Source organism: Martes martes (genome assembly GCF_963455335.1).
Source record: "Martes martes genome assembly, chromosome: 9".
NCBI lineage: Eukaryota > Metazoa > Chordata > Mammalia > Carnivora > Mustelidae > Martes > Martes martes.
This window is the reverse complement of record NC_137896.1, coordinates 74,317,317-74,333,987: the sequence shown is the minus strand read 5'-3', so window position 1 is coordinate 74,333,987 and position 16,671 is coordinate 74,317,317. Positions and strand designations below refer to the sequence as shown.

The window sequence follows — 16,671 nt, the reverse complement described above, 5'->3', positions numbered from 1 at the left end:
GACGGTCTTTTTAAAGGAATGAAATCTTTTTACTTCAGTTCTTTTTTTTTTTTTTCCTTTTTTTTAAGCTTCTGTAGCTCTCTCATTATCAGATATTCCTTGGAATGGACCTATTGGTAAGTTAAGATTTGAAAATAAGAAACATTATGTTTTTTCTTGAAATACTAGTGAGCATGCTATAGCAAGAGCATAGATTAATTAGCTCTGACTTACTATCTCGTAGGGAGTTTAATTAGATGATATTCTAAGACTCCTTTCAGCTCAAGATATTTTCATCCTTGCCTTAGGTTTTGTTTTTGATAGCAAAATGTTATGGTGTTAGAGACTTTATGTTCCTAGATACTTTGACTTCTTAATTGTCTCTCTGTTTGAGGACTTTTGGTATGGGGGGGTGGGGATAGGAAATTATTATAGTACATGGTCTTTCAGGATAAAACAAATACGTTTATAACTTACAACTCTTACAAATTGTAATCATGAAATATAAAAATGATTCATCAAGTAACTTCTGAATATCCTAAATGTCAGATACTAAGTTAAGAACTGAAGGAAGAAAGGCAGTTTAGGAATAGTTCTTGCTTTCAGTGTAAGTAGGGGAAACAAACAAATAATTATATATAAACAGTATTATAAAGCTATAGTAAAAATGATAGAGAAAGGTATGTTTAGTCTTTGAAATCATGTTGTCAAGGAAGGCTTCTCAGAGTACTCAACATTAAATTGAACCTTAGTAGGATCAAATGGTAAGCATTTGCCTTGGAAAAAGTATAGTCTAGCTTGGGAAAAGAACACGAGCATAATCACAGAAGAGTGGAAAAAATAATGTATCTCAGCAGCGCAGTGCTCTAGTGAGGCTATTAGGTAGGGTGGGGTAGGATGTTCTGTGGGCCTTAAAAACCATGGTAAAAATATGGATTTTACTGTAGTCACAATTAAAGATAGGGATTGAAGCTATCACTGGAATAGTGTCTTGAAAACAGACTTTTTATTACACAACTGCCAGTATTTTGATGTATTTTAGGGGCAGTGCGAATAGGAATGATCGATGGAGAATGTGTTATTAATCCAACACGGAAAGAAATGTCTTCCAGTACTTTAAATTTAGTGGTTGCTGGAGCACCTAAAAGTCAAATTGGTAAGTAATTTAAGTAGTACATTTGTTCTGGATTTTAAGTGTAAGTTCTGGCTTCTTAAAAATGCATTTATATTCTTCTATGTATGTGTGTCTTGTCACTTAGCCATAAAGATTTTTGTTCTGTTTTATTGCTGTCCTATTTTGGTGGTGCTCTTGCTTCATATCAAACAATACCTGAAATTACAGGATGCGATACAGCCTGAAATTACAGAATGTGATAAGGCCTTGGCTGTCTCAGTCAGTTAAGCATCTGCCTTTGGCTCAGGTCATGATACCAGGTTCCTGGGATTGAGTCCTGCATCGGCCTCCTTCCTCAGTGGGGAACCTGCCTCTCCCTCTGCCTGCTGTACCCCTGCTTGTGTGCTCTCTCTGACAAATAAAATCTTAAAGAAAAAAAAATAGAATGTGATATAATTTTACTTGAAATATATAAAAATCTTTATTTACCAAGACAGTTCTGGTAATTATTTTTAAACTAATAAGTTAGTCTAAAAATTGAATTTCTAAATCTGGTAACAAATTGTTTTATTAGTTTAAATATGTTAATTTAGCTAATTCATCATTCAGCGCTTGTTTAATGTCCTTTGAGAAAAAGGTGACCTGTTTCTGGAAGGTAGAAAACATGTAAGAAATGCACTGACCATAGGTCACCCTCACTCCTTGTAATAAAAATGTCATAACTGCATGAATGAAAATTGGCCCAGTTCTCTTGAAAGAGAATTGGCTTTGACAGTAGAATGACATGTATCTGAAACCCAGCAGCTGTCACACAGGTAACTGTGTAACCTTGGACAGATTAATTAAGGTCTTATCAGTTAATTTTACTGTGTGGTATTTGATGTCTGGGACTTTTTGACATGGGATCTTCTGATATGGGAATATTTTGATAAAATGTAAACTATAAAGCTTTTAGTACTTTTATGTACAATTAATGTGTGAAACACATTTCCAGCTTCTTTTGGAATATTAGTCAGTGATGGAAATAGAATAAGGACTCTACGGTAGTTAAAACATATATAAGAGGAGTTGTACATTATCTACATATTAATTAGGGTTCACCTTGCTAAAATAAATAACAGGGGGGTCCAAGACAATTATAGTGGCTCCATGATACCTTTTTTTTTTTGGTAAAGATATTATTATTATTTTTTAAAGATTTTATTTATTTATGAGACAGAGCCAGTGAAAGAGGGAACACAAGCAGGGGGAGTGGAAGAGGGAGAAGCAGGCTTCCCTCTGAGCAGGGAGCCTGATGCGGGGGCTCAATCCCAGGACCCTGGGATGATGACCTGAAGCCAAAGGCAGATGCTTAATGACTGAGCCACCCAGGCGCCCCAGTAAAGGTATTTATTACAGACTACACACACACGTGTGCGTGCATTGGCCAGTGTGGGGAGGTGCAGAAGGAATCTCAAGCAGACTTCATGCTGAGTGTCGAGCCGTCCAGGGGCTTGATCTCATGAGCCTAAGATCATGACTTGAGCTAAAATAATCAGTTGTACGCTTAACCAACTGAGCCATCTAGGTGCCCCTGGCTCCGTGATACCTTAAGAAATCTAGATTCCTTCCAGCTTTCTGCTCTGCTGTCCTCAATGTGTGGCCTTCAACTTCATGCTTATGAACTTGCTTTTGGAGCTCTGGCCAACTTAACCTGATCTATAGGCTAGAGGAAAAAAAAGGAGGGGAGTAACTAAAAGGTGTATGCCACCTGAGTAAGTCATCTTCCCTTTCAAGGTGCTTTACTAAAGACCTCACATAGCAATTTTCACTTTCACTTACATCACACCAGACAGAACTATAACACATAGTGTGTTATAATGTGTTATAACAATAACACATTATTGCAATCTTGATTACTGGAGAAACAAGGAAATGATTGTTGGATTCTAGCTCCAGAAGATGAGATTCTTAACTGTGGTAGGTTATCACAATGTGGAGAGAACATTCCAAAGATTTGGAGAAGCCATGAATAACAGATGACCCTTACATATTTGAGCATCCCAGAAAGGGCCTTGAGCAGAGTACTGGTTCACTGTCTCAAGTTTACTTGGTCTGCATGTGAAATTTATTTTTGCTTAAAGTTATAGTGTTCATTACTTTCACTTAGTAAATTGATTTGGCTACTTACAGGGTTGTTGTGAAGATTAGAGTCAGGGTTTGTAAAGTGCCAAGCATAATACCTAGTATGTAATAGGCATACTGTTAATACCTGCTGTTATCATGAAGACACAGAAATAAACTTGCTTCTGAATGGCCATAAATAAGTAGCCTCTACCTGCCTTAGACTTTGAAGCCCTCTAATTTTATGGAGTTGTTGGAGGAATGCACTGAAGATCTTTGTTGCAACTGTGGCATGCTATAAAAACCCCATAAGCAACTTCTAGCTTGCCCTTCTTACCTCTTGCTCTCTAGATGAACAAATTAGACTCTAGAGACTTCATAAAGCATCAGAAGGTTGTTTTGACTTCATGTTCATGTGTCAAACTTAATATTGGGCCCAAGTCTAATACCATCACCATGGAACTTCTGGGATAGAAAAATACAAAAAAGTAATTGCTGCCATTCCATTATTAAAATATTTAGTAATCCAACAAATCTTTGGAATATGACCCTAAAGAACAAGAATAATTTCTTCATGCGGTTGGCTGCTAGATGACTTCAGCACCATTCTGCACGTTCTGCTTGCTTTCAACTGGTACACTTAATATCACTCATCTTTCTATGTATGTTAAGATATAATTTAGGAAACAGTATACCAGTAACTATTTTTAAGAAGAAATTTGTATCTAGAATTCACAGTTTTCTACTAATCTCAAAAATCTTTAGGGGTACCTGGGTGGTTCAGTGGGTTAAGGCCTCTGCCTTCAGCTCGGGTCATGGTCCCAGGGCCCTGGAATTGATCCCCACGTTGGGCTTTCTGCTCAGCGGGGAGCCTGCTTGCCTCCCCATCTCTCTCCCTGCCTCTCTGCCTACTTGTGATGTCTGTCTGTCAAATAAATAAATAGAATCTTTAAAAAAAAAAAAAAGTCTTTAATCTTCAACTACTGAAAATGGTTAAGAGCAATCATTTAGACAGCACTTTTTTGTGTAAATTTTTAGTCTACATGGCGATGCTGTCCAGTAGAACTCTGCAATGAAGTAAATGTTTTATCTGTGAATATGTGGCTACCGTGTACTTGAAATGTGGCTAGAGTAGCCAAGGAACTGAATTTTTAATTTTACACAATTTTATCTAAATGCAAATAACCATATGGAGCTTGTAATTGCCAAATTGGACAGCACAGATGTATAGACAAAAAAAACTAAGGAATTTCCTTCTGAAATATTTTCAAAAATGAATTGCTTTGAAGTTTAATTAGTGAAAACAAAGTCTAAGGAATATTGATTTCTTTACCATATTATTTCTTTCATATTTTCTTTTAAATCAACTTATTGAGGCATAATTTACATACATCAAATGCATTTTTAAAAATCTCCTGTTTAATTCTGCGAAAAGTGAGGGAGGATATCATGGGAATACTGATAAGAAGAAAAATATAAGTATAATCGCGGTATCATTGTGTCAGAAAAGCTGCTTTACACCTCAAATGAAGTACTGAAACCTGACCTTGCCTTACCCTCCTCCATTTGTAATATAATCATTTCAATATTCCTCTACATTTAGAACCACAATAGGCCAAGTTATAATTTTTGCTTTTGCTTCAGCCATCAAACATAATTTAGAAAACTCAAGAGGAGATGGAAAGCATATTGTATTTACCCACATTTTTGCTTAGCAGTACTTTTCCTTCCTGATAGTCCTTGGTTTCTTTTTTTATTTTTTCTGTTTAGAGAACTTCCTTGAGCCATTCTTTTAGGGTAGGTCTGCCAGTGACAAATTTTCTTAATTATCTAAGAGTCTCAATTCATTCCTAAATATATATTCCTTCATTCCTTTATTCTGTAAATATTTTCACTGGGCATAGGATTTTGGGTCAACAGTTCTTTTCTTTCAACACCTAAAATATAATATGCCACTCCCTTCCAACCTCCATGGTTTCCAGTGATAAATCTATTATTTTAATTGCTTTTCCCATATGGGTGAGGTGGTACTTTTCTCCGGCTGGTTCCAAGATCTTTTTGTCTTTGGTTTTCCAAAGTTTTTTTTTTTTTTTTTTTTAAGATTTTTCTATTTATTTGACAGAGAGAAATCAGAGCTAGGCAGAGAGGCAGAGGCTTAAACCACTGAGCCACCAGGCGCCCCTGGTTTTCCAAAGTTTAATTAGGATATGTATCTCCTTGGGTTACCCTGTTTGGGGTTTACTCAGCTTCTTGAATCTTTGTGTTTATGTCTCTGCCAAATTTGTAGAGTTTTCAGATATTATTTTTCCAGGACTTTTCAGCCTGCCATCTTTATCCTCTCTTTCTGGAACTCTGTGACACAAATGTTAGATCTTTTGTTTTAGTTTCACAGGTCAGCTTTAACTGACTGTTGGAATTCCAATATAAAATACAAAGCACAAAAGATTTTTTTTCATTCTAGATTAGACCTAAAAGCTTTACGAGTGATGATTAGATAATAATAAATCTTAATGACAACATGATGTGGTTTTAATATTAAATATGATAGTTACCATCATATCTGTGCATTGCATGATGTTTAACTGTATAAATTGAGAAGGGCCAAAAATGACACATGAGGAGGCAGGAATCTAGCGGCCTGGCAGAAACCAAAGCCAAACTTGAATAGCAGATGTTACTGGAAGTGACACTGGGAGCCAGAAGTGCTACTTGGCGCTTCTCTCCTTTACACAGGAGTTTTACTATCACAAAACCATAAAAGCAGCTTTTTTATGGGAGTAGCAACGGTCCTCTAGTTGGCTTACTTGACACAGTATCACTGCAAAAGATTTCCCCCCACCTGTGCAAGCATTAGACAATGTGACAATGAGAGAATTGAGTAGGAGGTCACATCAAATAATTGTTAAACAGAAAGCATTTGGGATGCCTGGGTGACTCAGTCAATTAAGCGGCTGCGTTTGGCTTGGGTCATGATCCCAGTGCCCTGGGATTGAGTCCCACATCAGGCTCCTTGCTCAGCAGGGAGCCTGCTTCTTCCTCTGCCTCTGCCTGCCACTCTGCCTGCCTTTGCTCTCTCTCTCTCTGACAAATAAATAAAAATAAAATCTTAAAAAAAAAAATTCACTGGATTCCTACTTTATTGATATTTTAAAATTTCATTTTAAATACGTATTAAAAATAAATGCAGCTGTATGCTTTAAAGGTGGAATTTTATGGTATTTGAATTATATCTCAAAACTTATTTAATAAATAAGTATGCATAGTTTATTTTGTTTCATTTTTTTATGAGAAATCCTTTACTAAATTGAAGAAAGCTGTAAATCTAATTTCAAGTATTAAGGTTTCTTTATTCATTTACTGCTGTTTACGTTTTGGAAGGATGCTGATTCAAAGGAAAGAAATTAAAACGGTTGATATACCATTAATAAGTAAAACTGATCTGTAGTGTTTATGTTGTGTCAAGGTGCTTAAAAATGCTATACTGGTAAAGGATTCACTGGCAATCTTTTTTTTCCTCCCTTTAGTGATGATGGAAGCCTCTGCAGAGAACATTTTACAACAGGACTTTTGCCATGCTATTAAAGTGGGGGTAAAATATACCCAACAAATAATTCAGGGCATCCAGCAATTGGTAAAAGAAATTGGTGTTACCAAGAGGACACCTCAGAAGTTATTTACCCCTTCACCAGAGATTGTGGAACACACTCATAAGTAAGAATATCTGTACAAAAGAAAATTTGAAGTCATTACCAGATTTAATTTAATCGTAAGCCTAAAAACTTCCCATGGAAGCATGCATGCATTACTTCTTATATGGCATCCTTCTATTTTCAAAGTGAGCGCCATAAATGCCAATCTAATGCTTTTAAAAGGGTAAGCCAGTTCTCACTTCAAGTGCCTAAGTTTGAGTCTCAAATGAAAAGGGGAGGGAGTTTACTGGTTAAGATTCAGATAATCTGCATATCTATGTAAAACAAGGAAAAAGAATAAATCATAACATATTTGAATATCTAAGGAAACTGTTGAGGTTCTTGAAAAGAAATCAAGTATAACCACCTCTGTATGCCCAGTGCTTAAAACAGTGCCAGCTCATAGGCAGGCACTCAGTAAGTATGAATGAAATTACCAGAAGAGTATCTCATTTTATTTCAAATAAATTGAAAAACTTAATATTTCCCTTAGTATCGGTCTTACAGCCATCAATCAGTCAGAGACTAAAGAGATGTAAACTGTCCCCAAGAAAACAGTTGCCTGCAATAACAGCCAAAGTGGAGAGAATAGAAAAAAGCAAGAAGTTAAAAAAGAGTGGGGAGAGAAAGTTTGTATGTAAGAAAGATCTAAGGTGAAATAAATTGAACAATTAAGAAGGAAGGGCATAGTACCTGTGAGTGATTGACCTGACAGATGAGGAGAAAGAAATTTGGTATATTGTATTATAAATAGTAAACAGATTAGCTGTGCTAAAGAACAATAAATACATTTTTAAAAATCTTTATGAAATGCTTATTAAATATTTTAGCTTACTATTAAGTATTGCAGTTTTGTTCATAATAGCATTGTTATACTATTAACATAAGAACTATTATGCTGATATTTATTTTGTGCTTAAAATAGACTCTCCATGGAAAGACTCTATGCAGTTTTCACTGATTATGAACATGATAAAGTAGGTATTTTTGAATTTTGTCTTAAATAATTGTTCTGGGAATTCTTTTTTGTCATAATTCACATAATCTGATTTATGAGTTTTTATTAAAAATCTCTAAACAGAAAGCTAAGTAAAAGCGTAGTTACTTGCTTCTCCTTTTGTTGATTAATGCAAGTTTTAGGGAAGTGTGTAAATATATTTGAATGAATTAAATAGGTAATATTTCTTATAAATCAATAACTAGCTCTAATCTTTTAAAGAATACTACCAGTAAAGAAATCTGAGTACTATTACGTATGTTAATTGTAACAATGTAACTATTAGCAATTAACGTAACAATGTTAATTGTTAAATGTAAAAATAGAAATGTTGTATATTTCCATGTATACTGAACCTCAACTCTCTGTTAGATTTCCAGAGACGAAGCTATTAACAAGATAAGATTGGATACAGAGGAACAACTAAAAGGTAAACTTTGCTTTATTAACCTCAGACAATCAGTTATTTCTTTGTTCCTTAGTTTCATCTTCAGTAAATAATGATGCATCCCAAGGTTACTGTTACCTTTTTTTTTTTTTTTAATTTTTAAATTAACTTCTGTGAGGGACACCTGGGTGGTTCAGTCAGTTAGGCATCTGCCTTCAGCTCAGGTCATGATCCAGGGTCCTGAGAGAGACTCCCACATGGGGCTCCCTGCTCAATGGGAAGTCTCCTCCCTCTGCGTACTGCTCTCCCTGCTCGTGCACGCACTCGCTCTCTCTCTCTCTTTGAAAAATAAATAAAATCTTAAAAAAAAAAATTTCTGTGAGGGGACCTGTGTGGTTCAGTCAGTTAAGTATCTGACTTCTAATTTCAGATTAAGTTATGACCTCAGAATCATGAGGTCAAGCCCCACGGGGGACTCGGCACAACATCTGCTTGAGATTCTCTCTCTACCTCTCCTTCTACCGCCCCACCCCCTGCTCATATGCATGTGTATTTGCTCTTTCTCTCTCTCTTAAATAAATAAATAAAATCTTTAACTTCTGTGAATGTGGTCAGCACTGTACCTGATAGAGTGGGCACCAGTAAAATGTTGAATGTGAAATATTCCCAATCTTTTCTGGATCAGGTTCTTACACTCTATGATGGGAAACTTTGTATCATGTCATTTGAAAATCTGAAAAATACTCTTTAAAATTCTTGAGTTCTTAATCTGTGAAATTATAATATTGATAATATCTGGTTTATGGTATTACGATAATAATTATGATAATATCTGGTTTACTTTAAATAGGTAAGTCATCTGCATTTGTACCTGCCACATAACCAAGTATTCAAAAAATGTTAACTGATGCTGTTGTGGAATTGTAAAATTTAGATTTTAGAGAATTTAGCTGTCTAGAAATTACTAAGCAAAGGATTTTATTATGTAAATATCAGTCACAAACTGAAAGTGTACCAAGCATGACATTTGAAGTGTAATACTTAAAAATTATTCCTGACTAACGAAGATATAGTTCTTAATATATATATCTCTCTCTGTCCATTTTTTATGTCCTGGTGAAAGTTATATTTAATAAACCAAATGCTTGAGAGAACAGTGCTTAAGGCTTGGTATTAATCAGTTGATAAAGTAGCTTAATATTTAAAAACATAAGCCTAGACAGGCAGACAGACCTGTATTCAGATCACAGTTCTATCTGTCACTGCCTGTATGATCTCAGGCAATTTACTTTAAGCCTTTTTTTTCTTCTTTAGAATGGTGGTAATAATAAAATATACCTCGTAAGTTGTTACAAAGATTAAAGGTGTTAAACAAGAAGCATGTATAGTACATGGGTCCTGAAAGAAATTAATAAATGTTAACTAAAAAGGCAACAGTAGGGACGTGTAACATACAAGGCAAATTATTTCTCTATTTGCAGACTAAGAGAAAAGTTCCTAAGGCAAAACATTGAAGGTGATTACTCTTAATCTTAAAAGTGTCACTCAGACCCTTTAATAATATGGCTGGATTTGTTAGTAACATAATACAATAGAGAGCTAATAACAAAGCTCTGTTGTTCTGGTAGAAAACAAATTAAGTTCTCAATAACAATATGTTTGAGGTATAATACTTGTGTCTTTCCTACTTGAGAATATATGATTTGTCTGCTCTGTTTGCTTGAGGACTAAATAGTTCAGCATCAACTCCCTTGGTTTACTACCATAATTAACTGATTTGATACTATGAATTGAAGAGAAATTGTGTCTTCTAAAAAGAGAAAACCTTTGTTTTGGTTTGTCTTTCTTTCTGTAGAAAAATTTCCAGAGGCTGATACATTTGAAATAATAGAATCCTTCAATGTTGTTGCAAAGGAGGTTTTTAGAAGTATTATTTTGAATGAATACAAAAGGTAAATATATCCTTTTTTGATGGAATTGAAGTATGTGCCTCTGTAAGTTGTCTTGAAAGTGGCAACTTGCTTAAAGCAAGGAAATGATTTTTTTCAAGTGAACATTAAAGAATTAGGGTATTTCATAAATGGGTGTTGAAGAATGTGTGGATGTGTCTGATTGTTTCTCTGTGGGACTTGTGTGTAGAGCAGTGGTTCACAACCCTGAATGCACATCAGAATTGCCTTGCAGAACTTCTTTAACAGTAGAAGTGAATGGGTCACAACCTGAGATTGTGATTCAGTGGGATTTAGGGTGGGGATCAGGTATCTGTATTATTTTTTAAAGTTCTTAAATTCCTCAGGTGATACATTACACAACTGGAGTTGAGCACTCCTTGGTAGGATAAGAAATAATAGGTGATATTTCTGATTCTGAAGACTGCTTTACATACTTTTTTCCTTTATTACTATAGGTGCGATGGTCGAGATTTGACTTCACTTCGGAATATAAATTGTGAGGTAGATATGTTTAAAACTCTTCATGGATCAGCATTATTTCAGAGGGGACAAACACAGGTAATGTATATAAAATGCTGTAATTATTTGCTGATTCCAGGTTGCTTAATTACATCTAATAGAAGTACATTATGTAGACAGTATAGATTTTTATCAAAGGCAATTTCTTAATACCTGATTTTTAGAAAATATTTTTAACAGCTTTTTTGAGGTATAATTGCTGTCCAAGAAAATGCACATATTTAAAGTGTATGTTTAATAGGTTTTCACGTGTATACAACTGGGAAACTGTCACCAAAGTCAATGAACATATCAATCACCCACAAAAGGTTCTTCCTGCCTCTCTGTAATCCCTTCTTCCCTGCTCCCCTCCCCTTCCTTAGGCAACTGTTGATCTGCTTGTGTCACTATAAATTGCTTTGCATTTTCTAGAATTACCTGGTATCTTTATCATATATGATATTTTTCTTTTAATCTTGATGCACAAAATTGAGTAACTCATACACTCTTTAGTTTTTAGCATATTGTTTATTTTTGGTCTTTTCAGGGCCCTCATTTGTTTTCTTTATTTAGCCTATACCTCAGTCCTATTTTTTCCCTTACATTAGCACCTGTGCTCTTGTATTTAACATATATGTGTATCCATTGTTTTTTGTATGGTATTTGCTTTATACCTCCTCCTTTTTCTCATTATTAATCACTACTTTAAGTTTGCCAGTCAGATTGGTACCAAGTGGTATTCCTTGCTTTCGTTTGTATTTCCCTGTGCAGCTGAGGATCTCTTTATATCATAGTAAGTCAATGTCATCACTGTATAAATCATACCCTGGGGGCTGCACACCTTTCAGGGCTCTCTTATCTCGTAAAACTTGAGCACTATGATGGCCCTGGTTCAGATTTGCTCTTTTGTGAATTATCTGGTTCTTACCCTTTTTTCTTCCTATTTTTAAGTGATTTTTTTAATGTGTTTTAAACATTAATCCTTTTCAGTAACCAGAATTTGAATATATTATCTCCTTCTTTATCATAAACCTTTTAACTTGGCTTGTGGTAACCTACTCTTTGTCTAGAGTGAACCTGAAATCCTTAGTTTTGATGTTGTTAATGCTTCCCTTTTTTATTTTGTGATTTGTGTTTTTAAAGTCTTATTTAAGAAATCTTTCCTTACCACCAAAGTCACAAAATTAGGCACCTAGTTTTTTTTTGTTAACTTTCTAGTAGTAGCTATCAAATTTAGACCATTAATCTGTTTTGGCATTTACTCTTAGATATGGTATGAGATGGGAACCTCCAGAGTAAGCCACGTTTACAACACATTAACTAATAATTCATTTTTTCTGTTGACTTATAATATCAATTTATCTATATTCTAAGTTTATAAATACATTTTGGACTATATTCTCTTCCATCATTCTGTGAATTTCCTAGGCTGGTGTCACACTGTTTTAGATACTATACTTTGCAGGTATATATTAATAGGTGAGAAGTAAATATTCCCTTTTTATTCTTCCCTGCCTCTCAAAATTGTCTTAGCTGTTCTGGTACATTTGTTCCTTCATTTGAATTTTAGAATCAAGTTATGGAAAAAAAAATCTTTCTTTTTATTGGTATTACACTGAACTTATAAATTGAGAGAGAAATTATTTTTACAATTTAAATCACAGTCTTTTTAATAAATAGTCTCACTCTTAATTCAGGTTTTCTTTTATGCCTTTTAATAATTTTTTTTAAGATTTTATTTATTTATTTGACAGACAGACATCACAAGTAGGCAGAGAGGCAGGCAGAGAGAGAGGAAGAAGCAGGCTCCCCACGTAGCAGAGAGAGCCCGATGTGGGGCTCGATCCCAGAACCCTGGGATCATGACCTAAGCTGAAGGCGGAGGCTTTAACCCACTGAGCTACCCAGTAGCCTCTTAATAAATTTTTTAAAATAACTCCATTAAGATAGCCTGCATACTTCTGTTAGCTCTTCTGACAATCTCAGTCTTTTAAGACTGTTTAGTCCATTAATGATCAACTTAATTACTGATGTGATTAAATTTAGCCTGTCATTTCATTATTTTTGTTTGCCCCCTCTGTTTTTAATTTTTCTATTTTGCCTTCTTTTTGAATTAACTGGACATTTTTTTAAATTCCATTTTAATATGTCTCTGTTTTCTAGCTGTAACTTTGCATTTTTTTTTTTTAGTGGTTACAATAGAGAATATAGTGTATAGCCTTAACTTCTTAGTACTACATCACACATTGTGCTGTAATTGTCTTTCTTATAAGTTACATCTACATATTATAAACTCTACAAGGCAGTATTATAACTTGTAGTTTAAATAATCGTGTATTTTCAGAAGTTAGGAGGGAAAAGATCGTCTTTTTTATTGACCTATATATTTATAATTCCTGATGCTTTGTATTTCTTCCCAAAGATCCAAATTCCCATCTAGTATTGTTTCCTTCAATCTGATAAGACTTTCTTTACTATTGTCCTGTGGACCTTCTGACAACAAATTCTCATATTTCATTTATCTGAAGATATCTTTATTTTGCCTTTATGTACAAAGAATGTATTTTGCAAGATTTAGATGCCGGGCTAATGCTTTTTTCTTTTAGCACTTAAAAGAATGTTCTACCTTTTTTTATTTTTTATTTTTTTCCTAATAAAAAGTCAGGATGCATTCAAATCCTTGTTCCCTGTATACTATTTATTGTCTTCATCTGGGTGCTTTCCAGATTTTCTTTCTGTTTTGGTTTCAACAATATAACTGTGAAAGGTGGTTTTCTTTGTATTTATCATACTAAATTTCCTGAGCTTGAATCTGTAAATTTGTGTCTTTCATCAGACTTTAGGGATTTCAGCTATAATTTCTTCAAATATCTTTTCTACCTTATTCTCTTATCTCTCCTCATGGGATTGTAAGTATATATATTAGTCCTTTTGAAATTGTCCCACAGGTCACTGAGGGTATGTTTTTCCCTACCCCACCCCACACCCCTTCTTTGTTCTTTAGATTTGGTAATTTCTGTTATCCTTCTCCATGTTCATTGACTCCTGTCAAGATACATAAGATAATGTATCTTTCAATTTTAGAATTTCCATTTGTTTTTCTTTATATCTTTGAGTATAATTATAAGAGCTATTAAAAATCCTTTTCTGTTAATCCAACATCTGAATTAGCTCGGGGCAAACTACTCATTATTTTTTCTCTTGAGAATGGGTACCATTTCCTATTTTTCTCTTGGTTGTATCCTGGATGTTGTGATTGATGCATTGATGAGTTTGGATTACATTATGTTCCTCCAAAGAAGATTGGACTTTTTTTTTTATGCAGGCAGTTTTATTGGCTGGACCTTTACTTATTTATTTTTTAAAATTTTCTTTTATTTAAATTCAGTTAATTAATATTTAGTGTATTATTAGTTTCAGAGGTAGAATTCAGTGATATATCAGTTGCATATAACACCCAGTGCTCATTACATCACATGCCCTCCTTAATGCCCATCACCTAGTTACCCCTTCACCCTGCTCATTCCCCCCTTCTGGCAACCCTCAGTTGGCTTCCTATATTTAAGAGTCTCTTATGGTTTGTCTCCCTCTCTGATCCCATCTTATTTTTCCCACCTGGCTAGACCTTTATTGAGGCTTCCTTTATAGCCAGGTTTTACAAACATACCATCCTCTTCCTGTCCTCCCTCAGTACTTAGTACAGTTCTTTACATATGTAGTCTACGATGGTAGACCTTTGGGTTATTGAGATTTCCACATAGCTCTCATATTTATAGAATGAATAAATGTTTACTCTAGCATGGCAAGTTTTGTATAGAATTTATTTATCCCATGTCTCTAATAGCTAATTGGGTTCTTGAAATGTTTTTAGTTTTCCTCTTCATTGTTAGTACATTAAAACCTGACAGGTTTTTTTCTTACTATTTTAGGTGCTTTGTACTGTTACATTTGATTCATTAGAATCTAGTATGAAGTCAGATCGAATTATAACAGCCATAAAGTAAGTTATGTTTTTTGGTAAGTTTTAAAGTGTGTTGGTATGTCCTAAAACATATGTTTGATATGTTTTAAAGTAAGTTACAATGTTCCAGTATATAATTGAAGCTCATGTAGTATATTATTATTACTTTTTTAAACCTATTACCTCTACTTTATTTTTCTGTTTATAGGGTATTTTTAACATGGGTACATTCACTTTAGTCTCTGTCTCTAGAACCTCAGGACAGATACGGGTAGGTTTTTCTGTTATAAAGAAGAGAGCAAATACATAAGAAAGAGTCTCAGTTGCTAAAAAGAATCCGGAGGCTGTTAGTAAGTTTAAAAAAAAAAAAGGCCTTATTTAATCCCAGGCTACATTGAAATTTATGTTCAGAAATACTTGGCTCTCCTCCTCTGTTCCTAGAGAGTCAGCAGTAAAATCTTGTTCATCAATTTCAGATGATGAGAATCCTATGTTCCAGTCCTCAGCAGTGCTACTATTCCAGGCACAGTTCTTTTCTTTGCTCAGTGCCTACTTTTGCTTCCCTTTCCTTTGGTAAGGGTCTCAGAAGACCATAAGACTCTGCCTCCCTCTTCCTACTGCTCAACTGATGAGGATAACCCCCAGTATCTTCAGGATGGCATCAGTAATTGTTTTTCACATAGCTGACAGAATTGGCAATACAGCTGTGTGTATAGGCGAGATTGTTATTGTAATCATAATCCTTTTGGGGGAGCTCTTAAACTTTTTATTTTAAATTCCCATCTGAGCCCAAACTTGGTTGCTCTGCCCTTCTTCACATTGACTCCTTTCTCTTCTAAAAGGCAACACGGCTTCATAAGAAAGAGCACTGGACTTGGCCAGGGTACCTCTTTACATTCTAGTCTTAGGTCTGTAACCTGTGTAAAAGAGAGGGCACATATCAGTCAGCCATGTTGGCCTTTGGTTTCTTCATCTTGTAAAATGGAGGTGCTGCACTAATGATCCGTATCCTCCTCTTTAGCCCCTCAAATCTGTTATTCCTTTCGTCTTCTGTACTCAGGTTTTTAGATTTCTCTTCCTTAGACTGTGGTTTATGGTTATGCAGATTTAGCCCTACCCAGGTCTTTTCAAGCCTTTGCACAGAGAGGTACCTTTTGTAATACACCCACTCAACGGGGACACTGTGCTAAGACCCTGAATATGTCAGTCTTTTCCTCAGTTGTAGATAAATCTGGTTTCCTGCTTCCAGGAATTGTATTTCTTCTCATCCCTATTTTCCTCATTGTTCTAGATATAGTCATAACATTTCTCATTTCAAACCCTGGAAAAATCTTTGCCTGTCTGATCTCCTCATTGCTCTCCCCTATATCATTTCAGTTACTGATGTTCATTTCACATACTGATTGGAGAAAGATCATAATTCTGAGATTTAATGTATTTATAAAATTTAAGATTCTCTCAGCAGATACTAATGCTTAAAAGTAAATGTCTACTGTCTTAGTATACAAATAGAATATTTAAGTGTTTCTATTTGAAGCAAAATGTTTTCCTAAATCTTCATAAAATTCATTCATAAAACCCCAGGAAAAAAATACTGTCTCTGACATTCATCCTTCCGATTCTGGTTTTCAATTTCAGACCAAATCTCTTTAATACATAATTATTTTTTAAATCCTCGTAAATCTTTTTAGTTGCTTATTCAAGTTTTTTTTTGTATTTATATGATGTTTTTAATATTATGCTTTTTGTTTGTAGTGGAATAAAAGATAAAAATTTCATGCTGCACTATGAGGTAAGGTGAATTTTATCCCTAATATTTTATGAAAAATTTTCAGGATATAGCAAAGTTGAAAGAAATTTAGAGTGAATACCCATATGCTCACTGCTTAGGTTCTACTATTAACATTTTACTCTGCTGATTTTATGTATCTGTTAAGGTGGATTTGGGCATGTTCTTTTATTGCATGCAGAAGGGAATTTAGAGAAGTCA

The 16,671-nt window shown here is 34.6% G+C and overlaps 1 protein-coding gene and 1 long non-coding RNA gene across 4 annotated transcripts in view; one reads left to right on the top strand and one right to left on the bottom strand.

Annotated features, from left to right (window-relative positions):
• LOC308348729 overlaps window positions 1-16,671 on the bottom strand; it is a 297,221-nt gene that overhangs the window by 250,747 nt on the left and 29,803 nt on the right. The window lies entirely within an intron of this gene.
• Window positions 1-16,671, top strand: part of PNPT1 (polyribonucleotide nucleotidyltransferase 1) — a 45,332-nt gene that overhangs the window by 10,847 nt on the left and 17,814 nt on the right. Inside the window, exons 7-15 of the mRNA XM_080813015.1 lie at window positions 69-116; window positions 1,022-1,135; window positions 6,721-6,907; window positions 7,811-7,862; window positions 8,255-8,312; window positions 10,126-10,222; window positions 10,678-10,780; window positions 14,650-14,720; window positions 16,437-16,473. Coding sequence (XP_080669141.1) covers window positions 69-116; window positions 1,022-1,135; window positions 6,721-6,907; window positions 7,811-7,862; window positions 8,255-8,312; window positions 10,126-10,222; window positions 10,678-10,780; window positions 14,650-14,720; window positions 16,437-16,473 — 767 coding nt within the window. The remainder of the gene's footprint in view (window positions 1-68; window positions 117-1,021; window positions 1,136-6,720; window positions 6,908-7,810; window positions 7,863-8,254; window positions 8,313-10,125; window positions 10,223-10,677; window positions 10,781-14,649; window positions 14,721-16,436; window positions 16,474-16,671) is intronic.